The sequence below is a fragment of the Sparus aurata genome, chromosome 8 (assembly GCF_900880675.1).
Source record: "Sparus aurata chromosome 8, fSpaAur1.1, whole genome shotgun sequence".
Classification (NCBI taxonomy): Eukaryota; Metazoa; Chordata; class Actinopteri; order Spariformes; family Sparidae; genus Sparus; species Sparus aurata.
In genome coordinates this window covers 33536595-33550752 of record NC_044194.1, presented here as the reverse complement: position 1 = coordinate 33550752, position 14158 = coordinate 33536595, and the positions used below count along the sequence as shown (strand labels likewise).

The 14158-nt window shown below is 41.4% G+C and overlaps 1 protein-coding gene across 3 annotated transcripts in view; it reads right to left on the bottom strand.

Moving 5' to 3' along the window:
- The window catches only part of ano1b (anoctamin 1, calcium activated chloride channel b), a 99864-nt gene that overhangs the window by 42212 nt on the left and 43494 nt on the right, over nucleotides 1-14158 (bottom strand). For all 3 annotated transcript variants that reach the window (XM_030426387.1, XM_030426388.1, XM_030426390.1), the window contains exons 7-9: nucleotides 7883-7938; nucleotides 5135-5176; nucleotides 4900-4964 (exon numbers count right to left, since the gene is read on the bottom strand). In XM_030426387.1, coding sequence (XP_030282247.1) covers nucleotides 4900-4964; nucleotides 5135-5176; nucleotides 7883-7938 — 163 coding nt within the window. The remainder of the gene's footprint in view (nucleotides 1-4899; nucleotides 4965-5134; nucleotides 5177-7882; nucleotides 7939-14158) is intronic.

Here is a 14158-nt window from a genome sequence, read left to right as displayed (position 1 = left end):
AGTGGTCGGATAAGGCAGGTGGACGTCTGGGCGGTGTGTGGGGGCCTTTAGACACAAGGCGGTAAATTGGGGGTCTGTTTTGGTCCACCAATTTGACGCCTCGGAGGGTACACCTTTTTCCGCCTCTATTGCTATCTAAATCCGAGACGTCGATGTGCCGGCAATTGCATGAGATGGGCGGAGGTTGTGCACTGTTGTGCGACCCACAGCTGGGGAGTTTTAAAACCAGGAAACAGCTGATCACAGCAGTCAGTTCATCACTTCATCCGCGGACGTCAAGAAGAGCAACTGGAAAGCCGCTGAGATCCAGATGCTTGCATCTCTGTAGCTGTTTGGCTGTGTCCGCTTGTTATCGTAGCGGCAAGCTACAAATACTACTTTTAAATTAAAAGCCCCCCGCTAAGAACTCAGTTCTAAACTCCAATCGGGTGCAATTTAAAGCTCTTATTTTGAAGACAAATTCGTTGTCACTGTGTACTGCCCAACTTTGTGCTTCATGTCACATCACATGTTTACGCCTACCCCAGTGGCGGCCAAGTGGCGGCTTTTGGACAAGGAGGAATATTACAGCTCCCTTTTAGAAAGACAAGGCAGCACATTTCTGTCTTTACCTTGCAGCAATTGTGCTGCCTTTTCTATCTAAAAGGGGCTGTTGTGTCAGTGGGGACGTGTGTTTAAGGTATTGGTAAGACTCTGTAATATGTTTTCATGTCTTTTTTTATTTGGATTTGTCTTTTTAATATTGACATGTGTCTCCAAATAACATAGCATAGCCGCTACCTAACAGCTCAGAGCCTGCCAGCTGTGAAGGAGAGATTAGGTTGCAGAGCCAGACCTTCTGGAGGAAATAAACATCTGGATTCACATCTGAAGTTGACAGGGGAGCATACTGATTTCTTTTTAACTTTCGTGTTTAAAAGGTGGATTTATCTTCACTCTTGTCTATCAACTTGAGCAGTGATCCATGGAGGTGACCTCCATATTTCAGGTGTTTGTGTTCAGTAATGTTGACTGCTGACTGGAGCTGGAGGGGAAATGTACTTTACTTTCCAGTCAGGTCAGTAGTTTGATTCCCCAGCTCCCAATCAGCACGTCGAAGAATCCTTGAGCAGGATATTGAACTCCAAACTGCTCCTGATGAGCAGGTCAGCACTTCGCATGGCAGCCTTTGCCATCAGTGTGTGTGTATGTGTGTGTGAATGGGTGAAAGTGACAAGTGTTGTTAAGCATGTTGAGCAGTCATTAGACTGCAAAAGCACCATGGAAATCAAGAATATTAACCATTTACCTTATACAGTTGTCGTAAAAAATGTATATCCACTTGTATAGAACATGTATGTCATGGAAGTCGTCATTTCCAATGATTTTTGTAACTCTCATTTTCTACAAAAGGTGTGTGTGTGTTTGAACTACGTCAACTTCTCACTGAACCCAGTACCAGAGATTCTGGTTCTCTCTCTTCTTTTTCCCCTCTCCTCTCTGTAACAGTATATTAATGAAGTACAGTCACGGTCAAAAGCTTACATGCACTTGTAAAGAACATGTATATCAAGACATTCTAGAGTTCTAACTATTTCTACAGCTCTTACTTTTCTGAGATGTAATGAGAGGAACACAAACTACTTTGTTGCAAAAACATTAACAAGTCTTGACAGAATCTGTGAGTTCAACTAAATCTGTTGTCTTCCTGGCACAGACTTGTTTCTTCAGGACAGTCCACATGTTCTGATGGTTTTCAAGTCAGGACTTTAGGACGGCCATTCCAAAAGCTAAATTCTAGCCTGATTTAGCTATTCCTGTACCCAAGAGCTAATCTTCTGGCTGATGATTTTACATTACTTGAAGAATTTGGAGGTAATCCTCCTTCTTCATTAGACTTAGACTTTCCCATTGTAGTGTTTGTGGCTGAGTCTAATGGCTGTTCCAAACAAGCCCTGTTAAAATGGGTCCAGCAAAGTCACCAGCTGTTATTGATCAGAATCATTTAGAAGAAGTTAAGGGGCCATGCTACAAAGAACATTTGATTCACACAGCAATCTGTGTACTTGGCAGCCATATAAATAAATGAAAATCGGAAAAAAAAACTTGTTCCCCATATTTCACTTCAAAATCAGAAAATGAAAAACGGAAAAGGTCTTGGGACTCGTATGTCGTATCTCTAGGCTACATCCATTTGTGAGGCGATCTCAAAGTTCTAAACTCTTATTTATGTTTTTAGATGAATATTCTGAGTATATTACGACCAGGATGTCAAGTGGGATGTCCTTTGGTGATATAGCCACAGCACTGAGTGACCCTTTGGTGTCCTACGAGGCTTTTCGGAGGGGACTGTGCGGCAGTGGTGCTCTGAGCAGGGACTGGAACGCGAAGTTGTGAAGGCAATTGAAGAGGTATGTATGGTGTCCTGGACACAAGACATTGAAGACCCACCCCAACCTCAATTGTTGTCACAGAACGATTTAGTGGTCATGCAATAAAGGATGATACATTCTTCAAAGTGTTCTGTTTATTTACATAAACACTGACTACGCCTGGGCTATGAACTCCGTAGCGGCACTGTTGCCTCCTATGCCGTTAATAGGAGATAAGTCATCATCATAATCATAAGGTCACATGCAAATGCAGGATCCATGTTGTTTGATACTACCAAGCCGAATGGAGGCTTATACATACAGGGGAGGGGCAAGTGTTCGGTTTTCTTGCAGACCTATAGCCTATTGATTGACAGTAGATCAAACCAGTAGAGAGTGAAGGACGAAACCATCAGTGTAAGTCAAAGTAAAGGGGTTCCGGTGTACATAAAGTGGTGCCTTACATCTCAACATGATTTTTTCTCATAATAAGTAGCAAGAGCTGATAAACATAAGTATGTGCCCAATATTGCCCGGATGGACAGGCGGGTAGATGGATAGATAGATAGATAGATAGATAGATAGATAGATAGATAGATAGATAGATAGATAGATAGATAGACAGACTCAGAGTTAGTGGTGTGCACGGTGGGGGTCGCCCCCCCTCGTGGCCCAATTGTTGGAAAAAGCGCACTAAAGTGCCCTCTTGGTTTGCAAAACACACTGAACTGCCCCCTTGGCTGCTTAAAACATTAAAACTGCCCTCTTGGTTGGCAAAAACGTGCGCTAAAGTGCCCTCTTGGGAGCCAAAACACGCACTAAAGGGCCCTCTTCAGTGGCGAGAACACGCTGCATTTTTTGCCCATGCACTTCAAAAAGTCTGTGCACGCCACTGCTCAGAATACTTATCTAAAGTCTAGTTGCATTACTCGCACAGCAGTAATCAGAAGAATTGGTTAGAGAGTGGCATCCAGCCAGAGGTCCCCCTCAGGAGGCAGGAACACTGACGCTCCTGGAGAGTGCCACTGCTGTATGTCCATCATCGGTCCTTCATCATAATGCTTCTGCTATGAGAGCCACAGCCAATGTTGCTGCTTGCCTAATATATCTGTATATGGAGTAAATGAAATAACATCCTTCTGAATATGATTAAAGACTTTCAGGGTGCTGCACAGGTTCTATGGCTCAACCTATACTGCCACAGACATCCCACTTGACCTCCTGGCTGTAATAAACTCAGAATATTCATCTAAAGACATGATGAGGACTTCCTTATAAACAGACATAGCCTTGAGATCAGTGTGCCTTAAGGGTCGTTAAAGAAACGACCTATGGCAAAATATGAAATAAAATTAGCACCGTTATCCTAATTCCCAGTTTCCTTTCATGAGCACAGCTCCTACAATTACTTAATGAGTTGTTTCCCATTATGAAACATGAGTGTTAATTTGAGTAAACTTGTGCATTTCGGCAAAAAAGATTATTAGAAACATCTGACATAATGCAAAAAGTGATGTCTAGTTGTTTTAAGACATTGAAATGCCAAATTCATATATATTATATTTTTGAATAACTAATTAAGGTGGTTTTTAACTCATATTTGTTTAAAGGGATAGTTTTTTTTTTTTGAAGTGGGGTCATATAAAGTACATATCTATAGTCGATCTGTTTCCTACCGTAATGACCGATCAGCACAGCTTCAGTTTGGAGAAGCAGAGAGCCGCTCCAGCCCAGACGCTCAGCTTTGTACTGCAGTGAACGGGGTCCAGCAAAAAAGCGAAATTAACCACCTAAAACAAGGCTCACCTAAAAATTTTTACATCAGTTCAAGTGTACATTGTATAGGTAAAATTCACACCGCTTTACATCGCCGTCAGACCGCGCTTTCTTTTGGCACTACATTTTCTCAACCGCAGAACCCCCGTATCCCTACGCATGTGCGCTAATGCGGAAGGATACGGAGAGTTAAGTTTCGTTTTTATCGAAAGTAAACCTCTCGTCCAGCTGCTGGGCCTCGCGCTGTATTCCACCGCTCGCAGATCAGCTGTTGCCCAGTTACGCTCATGCGTAGGGATATTCTGGGGATACGGAGGTTCTGCGGTTGAGAAAATGTAGTGCCAAAAGAAAGCACAGTCTGACGACGATGTAAAGCGGTGTGAATTTTACCTATACAACGTACACTTGAACTGATGTAAAAAATTTTAGGTGAGCCTTGTTTTAGGTGGTTAATTTCGCTTTTTTTACTGGACCCCGTTCACTGCAGTACAAAGCTGAGCCTCTGGGCTGGAGCGGGTCTCTACTTCTCCAAACTGAGGCTGCGCTGATCGGTGATTACGGTAGGAAACACATCGACTATAGATATGTACTTTATATGACCCCACTTCAAAAAAACCGAACTATCCCTTTAAGGTCCAGTATAATATGTACAAATGGATGAACTGGTATTACAGTCCTTCAGGTAAAAGTCCTGGCAGACGGAGAGGGGTTACTTCATTCTCAGAGTTGGTACCATACAGTGATGATGATTGCCATAAAAACCTGGCCTTACCGCACAAGTCCAATGGGCTGGTACTTGTAGAAGACACTGTAGTTCGCCCACTCCTCATACAAAAGCTGAGGAAGACAATAAACAGTGTTTTGTTAGAACATTTGTCTCAGTTTATCATGCCTTTTAGCCTCTTTCCTGTAATATTTATTTGGATTACAATGAGTTTTCTCTCCTGCTTTCTCACCAGTCTGTGTTTATTACTGGACTCCATATGTTTAAAAAAATATTTTCTCACCTTTCTGTCATTGGGCTCTGCACTCTCCTCATTAATATCTCCCTGAAAAAGGAACGAAAAAAAGCTAGTTACTCTTCGACATTTTAAGGTTTCCATCTTAATTGGAAATTCGAATCTACATTTTGAGGAAATCTGCAAATATAATTGCAACTGATTGCGATATTGCGATTGAGATGGTCTATGGCTTGATCTAAAGTGCTGCATGTTTGTGCGTTTCGGGCTTTTGTCTTCAGACCAGCTTTTTGTTGGTCTATGGCACTGTCGATTTCCACTGTCTCAAGATAACAATCCATCATCAGTGCGCTTGATCACACCTCACTTTAAGACCAACACACCCATGAGCACACAGGTGGGTGCAAGTACATTTGCTATTTACACAGTATGGCGGCTGGGCATGATACTGACAACTGAGTTGGTCTGGAACTAGCAATGACACTTGCCCTGTGTGCAGCTCTACAGTGGAGCAGAAGCTTCCATCAGAACAGAAACAGCTGATCAGTCATGTGTTATATGTTTGCTACATCAGAAGTTATTTGGAAAAGGTGTTTTCCATTTAATGGACTCATTCTTTTTTGAAGGGTTAAAAAGGCAAAAAGGACTAAATTTCTGCTAAATTGATGTTTTTCTTACATTTTGTTTGTATCCATCCACCTTGTCTATTGTGATTCATCTGCATGCACATGAATAATATGTTGAAGAAAACATGGCTATTTACTGGAGATGAGAGTTAATCATCTTAGATAGAATCATTTGAATAAAGGTGGAGCTCCAGTCGATTTCTAAAGTCACCTCATCTCTCTAAACTTGACTCATATCTACTACAACCTTTAACGATAATCTGTAGCCCTTAAGTGTTAATGCTGCAACATTACTACGCCTCACCACTGTCCTTCAATTAGCAAATTCACCCTACTTTCTTATTAGGAAAACTCTCAAATGAAACTCCATACCACGTTTCACTGTGACCTTGCACCCAGATAGATTGACACATGGCATGTACCCACATACACATGAGCACATTGCTAACATTTATGGAGTTAGACGGTCTCAATATTATTCACAAATACATGCTGAGGGATTTGTATCCACAAAACTGGATCTGTATCTGTGCCGGAGTAATTTGTATCCGTAACGCTGAATCCGTATCTGTGCCAGAGTAATTTGTATCCGTAACTTTGGATCCGTATTTGTGCCACAGTAATTTGTATCCTTAACACTGGATCTGTATCTGTGCCTCTAATTTGCAACTTGTATATCATCATTTGTTCATCAACTTAGTATTTTTCAGTGGAAATGTATTTGTGAATTTACACCTATTTGTGTGGATACTTTTGAGACTCTTCTACCGTGCTGTTTTCACACAAAATCCACAAATGCAGGGCGCAGCTGACTTGTAAAATGACTTGTGTCTCGTAAAACACAATTCACAACTAATTGCAGAGTGATTTATATCTGTAAATCTGGAACCGTGTGTCAGCCAAAATGATTTGTATCTGTACATTTGAATCCATGTCTCAGACAAAATGATTTGTATCTGTAAATTTTAATCTGTATCTGTGCCATCTAACTTAATTATCATCAATTTAGTATTTTTCAGTGGAAATATATTTGTAATCTCCATCTTTTGCTGTAGATCTTTTTGAGACTGTTTTTCCGCGCCATTTTGCGTCTTCCAGTAGATGGCGCCAATGCAACTTTGATAGACGCTGTTATACTAAACAAAAGAAGAAGAAGACAAAACCAAGTGCTGCCACAGGTTGCCTGCTTGATGAAGAGGCAGCAGCAGCATGGCTGGCAAACTAGCTGCTTCCATGCTGCTATATTCACACTTTATTAATTATGAAAAGTCACTCAGTCTCACAGTCAGACCCATGACACATACGATACTTTTACAATAATTATTTCCGGTTATAAACTGAAGGATCACGATGACGTCACTCCCATGTTAAAAGGTCACGGAGAATTTCTGCCCTTGGAAGTCCAGGGGAGCACTAAGTGGTGGTGAGACCCCCGGTTTCACCCAACCGCTACCATAAGGGTGCAACTTTGATTAACGTTTTTCTTTCCCTTTGTTGAACTAACTGCAGTTCCCTCCTCGCTGGACGAGACAGAGACTGTTTTTGTTTTACTTTCGTTTTTGTTCGGACGTTCGTCATTATTTTTTGGATCCAGGAACGCTGCACGAACCAGCTGTTTCCTCACTGCCTGCAGAAGGAAGGAATAATCTTCAGAAGGAGACAAAATCGTCCCTTCCATTGAGTTGAAATAACGTTGTGAACAGCCTGCCGTCAGTTTCCAGGACGCTGGAGCCTGACCCCGCTCTCGCGCTCCCGAACAAGTTGGAGCTTCGAGTCAGACGGGCACCCACGCTACCGCAACAAGTGGGCAACCAAGTTGTTTGCTGATATTTTTTTTTTTTTTTTTTCAAAAAAAAAAAAAAAAAAAAAAGGATTTTAGGGGCCTGTGCCACAAAAATATCATAAATTAGTCAGAAAACACATTTCTGTACATTTTAGCTTTCAAATATCTTCAAATATGTGCCTAGATAATTTGACAAAATGCACCCATAATTTTCTCATGCTACTTTTTCCAGATGAAAGCATCATTCTTCCTGTGTGAAAGGAACCACAGGAAATGACATCTACTCAGTCAAACATTTTTTTTAGGGGGGAACCCTCAGACCCTCGCCAGATTGTCCCACCTACATTTTGAATGCTTCCTATGCCCATGTTGACATGTAATACTCACATCATGAAGAGGGTAAGCTGCTGTATAGACTCCACTACCTAATAGACTGGTGATACCTGCCGAGAGAAAACAAACACAGATACAGGCGTACACTTCTGGATACACTAGCTCAGTGAATGTGACCCCAGTAGAGTCATTGATACTGTGGCCCTGAAGTGCAAAACACAACGGAAATTCGAAAAACACAACAACACAACGACAAATCAGAAAACACAACAACAAAAAAGAAAATGCATGCCGTATCCAACCCTGTATGGACCTCACCTCAATGTCGCTGCATGCCTCTACCATGGCTTGTAGAAGAGGCATGCGGTCATAAACTTTCCAGAGCCATGCTGAGAGGAACTCCTCAATTGGACTCAAAAACGAGGTTTATGGTGGCAATTGAGTGCAATAAATCTATTACGGTTGGTGAACCAGTCCCTAACAGAGCTTTCCCAACGATTGCATGAGATTTCCTTTTTGAACAAAGTGTCTTATGTAAAAAACAGTGTTTAGTGTTTTGCAAGAAGTGTGTTGGAGAATTTCAAACACAGTGCATAGCATATATTGTGTTTACAGGGTTGGTGCTTTTGTTTAGGGCAATTGTCACCAAAGTTAGAGGTTGTGATGCTTTGGGCATAGAAACAACTTTTAGTGTTTAAGCTTTAGGCAAAAGCTGTAAAATAGAATGTATTATGATCAAATATGTTACTTTTAAGTTTTTTTGTGATCAACTTTTTATTGACACCATTTATGTCACTCAAACATGTACATCATTTGCTCCTCATACAAGTACAAGTACTGTAAACAGATGTCTACATAATAATGAGCAGGATACTTATCAGATGGTGTCTAAAAACAAAACAACGCACACACACATACCCACAACAAGGTACACACCCATACCCTCCCACCCAGCGGTCTCAAAAAGAAAAGAAAAGAAAAAAAAGAGAAGAAAAGAAAAGAAAACACCTTGTCTAATCATCCTCCACTGAAGATCTTTCCAGGTCCTGTGTGACTGAGGTCATCATATTAAAGACCTGTTCAGCAGAATCCCTCCAGAGGTCAATAGTTTTAATTTTTGCCTTGTTTATCCTTGCTGTCGAGAGCTCAAGCATGATTATATCCAGAAAGTAAGCCAGCCACTGTTGGATAGAGAGTGAATGCGGTGGAAGCCATCGTTGGACTGTCATTTTCTTGGCAGCCATTGATCCAGCCAGCCAAATTTTCCTCTGTCTTTCAGTCAGTTCTAACTTAGAGTCATCATTTAATAACCAGATAATGGGATCAACAGGAATTGATTTACCTATCAGGTTAGATACTGTTGCTGCTATTGTATGCCAAAAAGCATGCACTTCTTCACATTCCCAGACCATGTGTAAGAAAGTCCCCGTTTGTTCAGGTTCACAAAAAGTACAATTAGGATTAGGAATGGCCTTAGTGATGTATCTTTTCTGAGGGGTCCAATATGTCCTATGACATTGGAACAACATTGAAAAGTTGTTCCAATGTGTAAAACCCCTTCTTACTCCACTGTCTGCATCCAAAGGGCTTATTACCGGACAAAAAGTGTGTATTATGCCATAAAGGAGTATGTCTGTGCCATTTATTAGTATATCCCAAGTGTTCTTCTACCTGCCTAACATTAGTTATTGTGTTCGTAATAATAAGACCATAGGTTAACAAGCTTTTCCTGAGACAGACACCTGCAAAGGCAGAGTCCTGTAGTCTCATGGGTCCAATAAGTTGCTGTTCTATTTCCCTCCATGGGACGATAGATGAGGGGTCCATCCACACCCTAAGAGCACGTAACTGAAAGGCCAAGTGATACATTTTAAAGTTGGGAAGCGCTAATCCTCCATTATTGGTGATGCATTGCAAAGTTGGGAATTTTAGTCTAGGTTGTTTATTGTTCCAAATATACTGCCTAACAGAGGATTCAAGTCTCCTCCAGTATTTTATTTTTATTTTGCTTTGAATTGGCATCCTATGACTCACAGGTAGATTTGCTGGTTTATTATTTAATTTAAGCAAATTCAACTTGTCCCAGTTGACTTTGTAACCAGATATCGAACCAAATGCACTAAAGACCTGGAGAATTTTAGGTATGGAGTCCTCAAGGTCTGATATATACAGCAAGATGTCATCTGCAAATAATGATATTGAGCTGTTGCATGACTTGAGAGGAACGCTACAGATTTTGTTTTGCCTTACAGCTTGGGCCAATGGTTCCAAAGAGAGTGCAAACAGCATAGGTGACAGTGGGCATCCCTGTCGTGAGCCACGTTGAATGGGAAATGGCTGTGAGTGTAAACCATTGGTTGAAACAATAGCTGTGGGGTTTGCATATAGCATTTGCACCATGCTAATGAATTTGAACTCAAGACCAAGTGTCTCCATTACTTGCCAAAAATAATTCCACTCTAAGCGATCAAACGCTTTTTCCGCATCAAGGGATAAAACTGCTGATGGTGTTGGAAGGTTTCTGACCTCTTCTATTACATGCAGCAATCTAAGTATATTATCTGCCGCATGGCGTTTGGGTATAAAACCAGTTTGGTCGGGATGGACTAACTTCCCAATAAAGCGCTCTAGGCGTAGTGCCAAGACTTTGGAAAAAAGCTTTGTATCAGTCCCCAAAAGACTTATCGGTCTGTAATTGGCACATTCGGTTGGGTCTTTGCCTTTCTTGGGTATGACAGATATTACCAAACATCCAATGTAGCAGAGGAAGCAGCGGCATCCTTTCCAAACTCACATATCACCATCTCTACCCTGCTACCCCGCAGAGACTTTTACCCCAGGACCATCCACAGGGTGAAGAGAGACATCACCAGAGGCTGTGCCTCGCTCCCTAATGTGCCTTCAAAAAAAGCCTTCATCTCACACCAACCAGAGGAGCAGCCAGAGGACCTAGCAGGGAACCTCATTACGCACCAGACCCCATCTGGAGCCAATGACCTCCCAGACATCCACCCAGACCCGGCGCACGCCACAGACCCCCACCTCCACCACTATACCACACTTCCAGCAGCAAAGGCAGACAGGCCCTGACTCAGGCTACTACCCCACACTAAACCAGAGAGTCTACCAGAACCAAGAGCCGGGTCAGCGGCCCACACCCAACCCCGTCCCACAGTCACAGCAGACAGAGTCACACCAAGCTCCATGCAGCTACGCAGAGGCGCTCCAAGGACGAGAAGGGATGAACGAGATTAAACAATTCCTTCAGTATATCTGCACAAAACTGAACTAGTGTTCCGGCAAACACACACACACACACACACACACACAACCTCTGAAAAGGTAAAGAATGCCTATTAATATTTTATATCTTTGAAAAAATACTTTTAACTAGATATTGATTCCTATACAATGAAATCCCTTTCAATATGCATGTGGAATATACAGGGCCTAAAATCTTCAACCTTCGGGCTGAAGAGTTTGGCACCAGAATTTTTAGCAAACCTTATAGATATTGACATCATCATTCTACAGGAAACATGGTGTAAAGCTGATACTGTTACTCACTGTCCCAACAATTGTAGAGAAATTATAGTACCATCTCAAAAACACAAAATAAAGGTAGGCAATCTGGAGGATTAATCATTTGGTATAAATCTGATCTGCATATTCATATTGTTCCCCTAAAATTGGGAAAAAAACTGAAGAAAGAGCTCTCATTAACAGATAGGGAATTATTTATTTGCGCAATATATACCCCTCCCTCCGAATCACCCTACTTCTCAGAATACACCATGCTCACCCTAGAGACAGAGATAAGCCATTTCCAGGCCCAGGGAAATGTGCTCATCTGCGGGGACACAAATGCACACACAGGAAAAATTAATGACCTCACAGATCCACAAGTGGACAAATACATCACAAATGGAAATATATCAACACTTTCCTGCCCCACAGGAACAACAGTGACCAGGTCATCACCAAGAATGGAAGAGAGCTGGTGCAGCTCTGCCAGAGCCTCGGTCTGTACTTTGTCAATGGCAGGGTACGGGGGGCCAGCCTGGGTAGATTCACCTACTGCTCACCTCTTGGCCATAGTACTGTAGACTATATGATCACAGACCTTGAACCTTCCTCTCTCAGCTCATTCACTGTTAAACTGCTAACCCCTCTGTCTGATCACAGCCAAATTACCCTGTTTATTAAAAGATCAGACATTAAATTGGTACACACACAACCCAGTAAGCTGTACAACATCAGAAATTCATACAGATGGGACCAAAACAGAGCAATTGACACCTCAATAATCCAAACACTTTTAGATAACTTTTCTGAACTGTACTTACTCTTGTAATAAAGAAAACCTCAATCTGGCAGTTAACAATATTAACAATATAATTAGACAAACAGCAAAAGAAGCACAACTAAAATTGACCAAAAACAAACCAAAAACCATAACAATTAAACCTGGTTTGATACAGATTGTAAAATGATTAGAAAAAACCTTAGAACGCTATCAAACCTAAAACACAGAGACCCCCGCAATGCTGATCTACGCATCCTTTACTGTGAGACCCTAAAACTCTACAAACGTACACTCAGACTCAAAAAACAACAATATAACAGACAGCAACTGACAATAATTGAAGAGGCAATCGACACAAACAACTTTTGGCAACACTGGAAAAGCCTAAACAAACCTCAACATCAGGAATTGGCGATACAAAACAGTGACATATGGACCACTCATTTTAAAACACTGTATCACTCTGTTCAAATTAATGCAAACACAGAGCAATCTTACATTCACCAGAAGCTGACTAAACTAGAACTAGCTATAAAAAATAATCAGAATCCATTAGACTCACCAATTACTGAGCAAGAACTCCTAAAGAAACTGCAGACCCTCAAATCTAAAAAAGCTTGTGGGCCTGATGGCATAATTAATGAGATGCTAAAAACACATACACAAAACATTCCAATCGGCCATAATAAAACTTCAATTTGGTTCTGAGTGTAGGTTTTTTCCCTGAGATCTGGAATCGCGGACTTATAACCCCAATTTATAAAAACGGAGACAAATTTGACCCAAATAATTACTGAGGCACCTGTGTAAACAGTAATCTGGGAAAGGTTTTCTGTAACATTATGAACACTAGACTTATGAATTGAAGCTTAAAGGAGTCATCACCCGCAATTTCTCTCGTTAAATCATGCATATTGGTGTTGGACCTCTGTTGAAACTTGCCTGAAAAGCTGGAGTTTGAAAGTGGCTTAATTTTTTCGCTTTGGCTCTTTTTCCGAACAGGAATAGCGCACAATAGTGCGCATTCCTAAAGCACGAGATTTTGACTCTGCTCCTGTGGTGACGTTACCACAGGAGGCTACTTGCATGAGCATCGGCTCACAGCCGTCCTCAGCCAGACTTTCTGAGTGAGCACGCCGAATCTGCTTATTTCTCTGTCATTTTCACGCCATACATTATGACCGCCAGCATTAAAACTTAGGTCTTACATGTAAAACACGAGTGTGAAAGTAAGAAGGAAAAAAAAAGAATTTACCATTCAGAGGCGTCCTGCTGTAAACGTGTCTCTTCCACCGTCTCTGCCTCTTCACTCTCCCGTTCGGTTTCCGACTCCGGCTCGTACATAAATGCCTGAATTCCGTAAGGTTCGTCATTTAGTGTGTGCGCCATGACAGGGGGCTGTTTATGTTTTGGAGTCTGTGTGTGCATGCAGGCTCACCCCCCATTCCGGCTCTGTCCTTCCTGCGGCCAATCAACACGCGCCTCATTACATATTAATACAATGAACATCCGGACCGGTCAAAACCTCGCGCATAATCTCGCGTGAGAAAGTCGCGGTATGAAAAAGTGTCAGAACAAGCTCTATGTTTTTTTTTTAATTTTCTAATAAGTTTTAAGAATTGATCCAAAGCGATCCAAGAGGGACTGGATATGTAAAAAACCAGGTGATGACTCCTTTAATTGGCGAAGTTTCAGGAGCAGGACCACACCTCAACAGCGCCAACCTCCGCATGTCTATAAATAACCACCTGACTATGGAAGCAAATTTGTACCATAATTCAAATTAAAATGCATTTACAGAAATGCTTTTTCATTTTAAGAATGTAGCTGCATTTTTTGACTCATAAATAAAATTAGTAATAAATCATCCAAATTGCATTTTCATTTTCTTCTTCAAGACTGCTTATTATGTAACTTAATTCAAATGATAAGGAAAAGGACATTTAAGATATAATTTTCAAAAGATGACCCAGCAAATAGGTACCAAAATTCAATTTGAAATGTCAAATTTGAAAATTAAAATG